The following is a 7,389-nucleotide window of genomic DNA, read 5'->3' on the forward strand; positions in this document are numbered from 1 at the left end:
GGGGTGGGGGGGGTGGAGTAGTGCAGCAGAAAACCTCCAGGAGCAGCATCAGTACTGAACTCAACATATGGAAGATCAACTCAGCCAAAAATCAACTGATCAAACGTTAGAAATGATGAAGGTCAAAACTCTGATGGGAAGTTTAATTATAGAATCCAAAAGTACAAAATACAAACTAAAATCCAAAATTATGACTTTAATTCAAAACTAGGAATTAGTCATTCACAACTATGTCCATGAGTCAAAAGTAACATCTAAAGTCCAATTAATAACTTTTAAAACTTTAAATCTAAATTATGACGCAGAATCAATCGGACTGATCGTCTGTAAAGTCACATCAGGAGAAACCGAAATCATTTAGACTTTAGCGAGTCAAAGTTATGAGTCGAAATCAAGTCGTTTAAGTCAAACTTCATAAGATAAAAGTCAGTCACTGAAGTTAGTAAAATTATTTGACATTTTACTGGGATTTGACTTTGACAACGTCACAACATTCAACAGTCACTTCAGTCAGAATTATGAGATAAAAAGTCACAGTTTCACTGTTTCAGGTGAAATTATGAGTTTGTAAATGACAATGACCAAGTCACAAGTCAAAACCATAATCAGGTAGAATTATGGGACAAAATGTCATTATTTCTACTTAAATGACAATTTCTGCAGCTTCTTTGAATTTGTAGTTAAAAAAAATAAAATAATAATAAGGTCAAAGGTCAAATGAAGATTTCCTGAGTCACAACCACCAGAGATCGAGTCAAACTTATACATTTTTAATAAAAATCAAGACTTTAAATAAAGAATTAGATTTACAAAGTCACAGTTTCAGATCGTAAATCACTATTTTGATTTTTTCTGTTTGTCAATATTCTGAAATTAAAATGTTGAAATTCCATCAAGTCGAGGCCTTTAAATCACAATCATGAGAAGTCGTTTGACCACGTGTATTTTTACTTTTATCATTTCTACATGTCGATTTTTTATTTTTCTGGCAGTAATGATCTTCCATATCAAACCCACACACACACACACACACACGTACACACACACACACACTACACACTCACACAAATCAGAAACTTCATTTTAATTATTTTACACAAAAACAAAAAAGACAATTTGTTTTCTCTCCCGCTGTGACGTCAGAAACTTTTTGGAATTTTTTGTTTGTTTGTTTTTACCAAAATAAAAGCTCTGATTTCATATAAAAAACACCAGAGACACTCACAGCAGGAAGTTGGGAAACTTTTTTTTTTTTCTTTAAATAATATTTTCTGTTTTCTTAAAAAAAAAAAGAAACAAAAGAAAAGAAACAAAATAATTTGCATAATGAGCTGTGCTGCTTCAGGAATCTGTTCTACCCTGCAGGAATACTCTAACCCCCCCCCCATAATATCTCGTCACATTATTTTGAAATTCGGAGATGCTGAGCAGTACTGAGGACGCACCAAGGAAGGAAGGAAGGAAGGAAGGAAGGCGATAGAGAAGTGCTCTGTGGTGGCTGAACAGACAGCGAGCTGATTTTTCCGTCACATTTGACTCCTTGAACAGGAGTTAAGTCCATAGGTGAGGGGGTGGAGCTGCGGTCAGGTGGGAGCAGACTCCCTCCCCTCCCACACGGCCATATTTGAAGGAGTGACAGCATTCCCATCAGCCACTGCTGCGGTCGTTGAACTCTCACCTGAAGGGTTTTTACATTTTTCCCCGTCGTGCTCTCAGAGCTAGCTGAGTAGGCGGAGTCTGTGGCCGAAGGGGGCGGGGTTGAGCAGGAGGAAGTGAGCGGGCGGGGCCTGGGTGGGCGTGTCATCACCTGCACTCCACAGCAACGGTGTTCTGAGTGGGCGAGGCCGAGGACGGACTCATACCTGTGTCTGAGGAGCCTGATGAGGTCGACGCCGTCGTGTTCGACACTGAAACAAAGATTTAAGAAACATTTCACCACGTGCTCATAAATAACTTCTTCCCCTTTTCATGTTCGCAGTGTGACATCTGTGACACGCCACAGGAAGTCGCCACAGGAAGTCCAGACACGCCACAGGAAGTCCAGACAGTTCGCTGTGGATTTAAACTGCTGTTTAATTTAGAGATGAGGTCAGATGAAGTGTTGTAACGTCAGCTACAGGGAGATGACGCTGTTCTCTCCGAGCCTGCATCAGTTCAGTTTCTGTCCGGCCAGACTACAACACAACCCCAGAGTTTTCAAAATAAAACAGGTCCAGCAGAGTTTGTGAATGTCTCAGTTTTAGAGGCTTGAAACTCTGGCGTCGTGTGGACAGAGAAAACCCGTTTTAAAACAAAAACGTACCAGAGTGGGCGGAGCCTATAACCGTTGTGTGTCTGAAGGGGGCGGGGTTGAGCAGAAGGAAGTGAGTGGGCAGGTCTATAAAAATAAACCCGACGCCGCTCACCTGCACAGAAATTCTGACCCCTGCACGAACATTTTGGAGACGCAGACGGTGAACAGGTGAACTGAAACTAGATTGTGGAAACTAAAGGTGAGTCAGTGACATCACAGGTGACTTACTGATCAAACCAGCTGTGTAATCAACACCTTTCAACTGCACAAATATGAACCAACTCAGATCTGAAAATTCTCCAGTTATTTCAGCTACTGAGTCCAACTGAATCTCCACATTATTAAAATAATAAAAACAAAACATTTCCCAGCATGCTCTTTGCCGCTCCTACCTTCTCTCTCCTTCTTTTTTAGCCTCTTCCTGCGTCTGTCGATGGAGGCGACCTCTGACTTCAGGGTCATGTAGTACTTCCTGATCTCCTGCAGCTTGTCCTGCAGGAAGGAGATCCTCTCTGTGCTTGACATGCTGTCCAACTCATCTGAGGAGGAAGAGGAGGAGGAGGAAGAGGAGGAGGAGGAAGCTGTTACTTCTTCATTCATAATTCTGTCTCACCCCATTCAGACCAACACATCTCTGCCACCTCGCAGGTAGATGACTGTAAAGATCCTTCACACTGACTTTAAACTGCAGCTCAGTCAGTTTCACTATTGATTAATCTGCTGATTATTTTAGAATGAAATGTTCTGGAGGTTCAAATATTCAAATTTACGTTTACATCACTTTCCAGCTGTTTAAGAAAAAGATCTAATAATTTAAGTATTAATTATTAAACACGATGCAGATAAGAAGCAGAAAACAGATTCACATTTGAATGGAACAGTGCTGAATCTGCTGTGATCTAAGACTTTAACACGTGAAGACGCTCTGAGTCCAAGAGTCCAGCGCGACTCCAAAGACATGTCACTGTCGTATATGAGCAAAAAAAAAAAACATGAACCTCTCACAGTTCAGAAGCTGGAACCAGGTACGTTTTGACATTTTTGCTTCAATTATGACTTAAACAAAAACAATTATCAAACAGCTGCTGGTTAATTTTCTGTTGCGTTACCGAGCTGGAAGGTCCACTTGTACGTGCGCTGAGGGGAGGGAGACGGAGACGACAAACCAGGACAACGAGACTTCTGAGACTTGGACAGGGACGACAGACGAGACTGGTCCTCACTGTCGCTGCTGTGACCTGCGGCGAAGAGACAGGAAGTGTGGGCGGAGCATGAACCAGACTTCAGCTTGTAGTGAAGATGACATTTAAAAAAAAAAAAATCACTTGCTTCATTAAAGTCAACACAGACGAGAGCCATCACAATCATCAAACGTTAGGTTTCATGAAAACTGAGCAAATTTCTGTCATCTGTTAAAGATGACCATGTGATGCAGTCGAAAGCTCCAGAACAGTAAGTGGACCTTGAGCTTTGTTTTGTCGACTGCTGTTGATTGCAGTGTCAGGATCAAATTCACACACATCTGTTGTGTACATGATCCTGAACTCTGTCCATCCCCTGTGTGTGACCCGTTAGTGACATCATCTCTGACATCACACGCCGTCAGCTCACCTGCTCCGTTCTTCTCCACCTTCCCCGGCGTGCTCGGCCGTTTCTGGTTGCGTTTCTGTTTCTTGGCCGACGGGCTGGAGTTACAGTCCATCACCCTCTTCTGTCCTGAGGGGTCAAAGTTCACACAGGTGACTCTCCCTCTCTCACAACAACAACAACAACAACAACAACAACAACGACAACAACAACAAACCAACCAAGCCGAGGAGTCTGATGAGTCAGCGTGACCCACAGGAGAGCAGGTGACTCAGAAAGGCTACGCCAGGTAACGTTAGCTTCCTTGTTAGCTTAGCGACAAACAATGTAAACAACTACTGTTTGTGTCCATGTTGTCTGTTTGTTGACATTTTGTATTATTTAAATTTAAGTTTATTTGGCTCCAGCTGTGAGAAGGAAGACGCTCTGGATTCTGCCAAGGCAACGACACTAACGGCTTGGTGACCAAAAAAGAAATATGGCAGTGTGCGTCTGTGAATTTGGGGGGCGGAGCTTATATAGCTTGTATTGTTTTGCTGCTGATATTAAACTTCATTCAGTTCTTCAGATTAATATCTGACTGACTCAGTCACATTCACTCATATCAGTCTGTTACCTGTGACACTGTTCACACCTCATACAGTCTGTGGTCTCACCTCTGTCCTTGTTCTCCTGCAGTGACAGCAGGGAGGTAGTGGAGGAGGAGGCGCTGCCATCAAACCCTGGACTGGAGTCTCCCTCCTGCGCCCCCCTCGCTGCTCCTCTCTCCTCCTCGGTGGTGCTCCGGGCTGGGTGGAGCTCCTCGGGGCAGGGGGTGGAGCTGGGAGCGGCGGCCGGGAGGAAAGGCCTGACCTGAGTCTGTGGGAGGTGAGGGGTGTGGGGGGAAGGGAGGGAGGCATGGAGAAGGTGGGGCAGCGGGGGTGGAGCTTGTTGCTGCTCCCTCATCATCAGGAGGAGGTGCTCTGAGGAGGAGACGGGCTTCTCCTTCTCGTCGGGGTCATCCAGGTCCACCTCGTGGCAGACCAGCGCCTCAGGGCCGATCTGCGGCTCCAGCTCCTCAGCGGGGGAGGGGCCTGGGGCCTCTGGAGCGAGGGGAGGCGTCCGAGCGCGCACCTCTGGCTCCTTCGTAGCTCCACCTGCCAGACGTTCCTCTGACACCTCCCTCTGCACCTCCTCTGCTGGACGGGGCCAGTCCTCTGTCTTCACCACCCCCTCACTCCTCCTCTCTGAGCGGAGCGGTGAGGGGACGGGTTTAGGTGAAGCTCCGGCTGCTGTCTTGGGTGTAGGGGCGGGAGTTTTGGGGGAGGCGGCCTCCTCCTGTCTCTTGTCAGGGCGGAGCTTCTTGTCTGCTGCTCTCTGCTCTGCTGCTTTACGTTTGATCGCCACGCTGCTCCTCTCCTCAGGTAACCCCGCCTCCTCCTCAGCCTCCTCCTCCTCCTCTGTGGCGGAGTCGGTGTCTGAGTCCACTGCGGGACATTCAGGGGGGAGGTGCTCCGTGGGGAGGCAGCACAGGACCACCATGGGCTCGTCCTGTCTCTTCAGGACGCCGCGAGGAGGAGACGACAGCGCCGTCGAGTGGGAGGGGCTGGTGGTGGGGCTGGGAGTACAGAGGGGGATTCTGGGAGGAGTTTCAGAGCCCGCTTCCCTGACATTGGCCCTGCGACCTTTGGCCCTGGGGGAGGACAGAGGAGTGCACCTGTCCTCCTCCTCTGCAGCAGGTAGAGGGGAGGACACCTGCTGCTGCTTCTCAGGAGACGTTTTGAGTTTGTCTGTGGCGGCGGGGGGAGGAGACATTTTATTAACCTTGTCGGGGGGAGGAGACTTCCTGCTGGGAGACATCTTGACAAGAATTTCCTGTCCAAGAGACGTTTTGTTCTCCTTGTCCAGGTGAACCGGTGCCACCGTGGCCTCTTCTGCAGGCTCCTCCCCCTGCTCCGCCTCCTCCTTTGACTGGCTCAGCACCTTGTCCGCTTTCTCCTGAGGCATGCTGGGACACGGCAGTTCAGCGGCAGGAGGCTGACCTGTTGTTGCCGTGGCAACAGAGTCGTCAGCAGGCGTTGCAACGTTAGCAACCTCACTTGTCGTTGTCGTCGTCGTCGACATCTCCTTCACCTCCTCCTGTTGTTCCTCCTCCTCCTCCCCCTCCTCCTCACCCTCCCCCTCCTCCTGCTGTTCCTCTTCCTCCTCCTCTTCCTCCTCCTCCTCCTCCTGGCAGGGTGGGGCTTCAGTCCTCCCTCGCCATGGCGACGGCTTTTTATCAGGCGGGTCTTCTGATTCGCTGTCGTCCGACGAGTTCCCAGAATCATCTGCAAGCAGAGGAGCGGATTGGTCAGTTACTGATGATGAAACTGGTTCAACAACAGGAAGAAGAAGAAGAGGGTTGTTTTTCTCACCGATGGACGCTCTGTCTGAGTCGTACATGCCCGACGTCCTCCTGGTTCTCCTGCGAGGAGTGTCTGCAGAGAGGAGACACGTCAGAGGACAGACAGGACACACACACACACACACACACCTGATCACATGTGTATCAGCTGATTCTTTAGTTTCAGTGTCTTACTGTCTCCGTTGGCCATGTTGGACGATGTCTCCGTCCTGCTGCTCTTGCCGTTGGACCGCCCCTCGTTGCTGGGTGTTTTGGAGACGCTGCGCCCGGCTGAGCTTGTGGGCGTGGTTCTGATCTGAGGACGACCGCGCTTTGCTCCCGGCGGCTTCACCGGCGGCTTCTCTTCATCTCGGTCCTTCTCCACATCGTCTTTGTTCTGAGGAGACAGACGGCAGTGAGGACGGGTTTTCACTGTAGTTCCTGTTCTTCACAGCATCATTATTATTATTTTTAGGGCGCAGGCACTGAACGGTCGGCACAGGTAACTTGCCAAGACGTACAAAAAAGCCTCTTGCACCCACCCTAACCCAACAGGAAGTCAGCCATATTGAATTTACAAACTTCTCCAAGAAAATAAATCAGATCAACATCATATCTGCTCATTGTAATATTAAGACCGTGACCATCCGGCCTGTGGCAGGATGTTCCACCATGAAACAGGAAGTTCTTATAACTCCAGCACACCTTGTCCACACTGCACCAAACTTTATACGTTTGATAAGAGTCTCGGCCCGAAGTCGTCTACATTGGTGTTGAGATTGGGCGCAGCAAAATGGCTCAAGGGCGCCCCCTACAAAATTTCCTCAAAGTAGCCCCCGCAGTACGTTTCACCTAGATGTATGAAAATTGGTAACCGTGTGTAAGAAATGCAGATCTACAAAAAAGCCTCTTGGAGCCATATCCTGAACCCAACCAGAAGTCCGCCATGAAACAGGAAGTTCTTATCACTCCAGAACACACTGTCCAAACTTGAGTTTCAGCCTGACGACATCGACATGTCAATCTTCACTTATATGATCATAGCGCCACCTTATTACACTTGTACTCCTCCTAGCAGGTTGACCACACCCACCTCAGATTTGGTCAGAATCTGCCTAAGACCACGACGAAAACTGAGTTTTTGTCA

The 7,389-nt window shown here is 48.1% G+C and overlaps 1 protein-coding gene across 1 annotated transcript in view; it reads right to left on the reverse strand.

The window, feature by feature from the left end:
- Positions 1-684: 684 nt before the first annotated feature.
- Positions 685-7,389, reverse strand: part of arid4a (AT-rich interactive domain 4A) — a gene marked incomplete at its 5' end in the record, with an annotated part of 17,070 nt that continues 10,365 nt past the window's right edge. The window contains 7 exons of the mRNA XM_023399418.2: positions 685-1,907; positions 2,686-2,832; positions 3,403-3,531; positions 3,905-4,009; positions 4,537-6,186; positions 6,274-6,336; positions 6,438-6,639. Coding sequence (XP_023255186.1) covers positions 1,804-1,907; positions 2,686-2,832; positions 3,403-3,531; positions 3,905-4,009; positions 4,537-6,186; positions 6,274-6,336; positions 6,438-6,639 — 2,400 coding nt within the window. The remainder of the gene's footprint in view (positions 1,908-2,685; positions 2,833-3,402; positions 3,532-3,904; positions 4,010-4,536; positions 6,187-6,273; positions 6,337-6,437; positions 6,640-7,389) is intronic.

This window comes from Seriola lalandi, unplaced genomic scaffold (genome assembly GCF_002814215.2).
Source record: "Seriola lalandi dorsalis isolate HSWRI2012SDOR001 ecotype SW California unplaced genomic scaffold, Sedor1 jcf7180002051743, whole genome shotgun sequence".
NCBI lineage: Eukaryota > Metazoa > Chordata > Actinopteri > Carangiformes > Carangidae > Seriola > Seriola lalandi.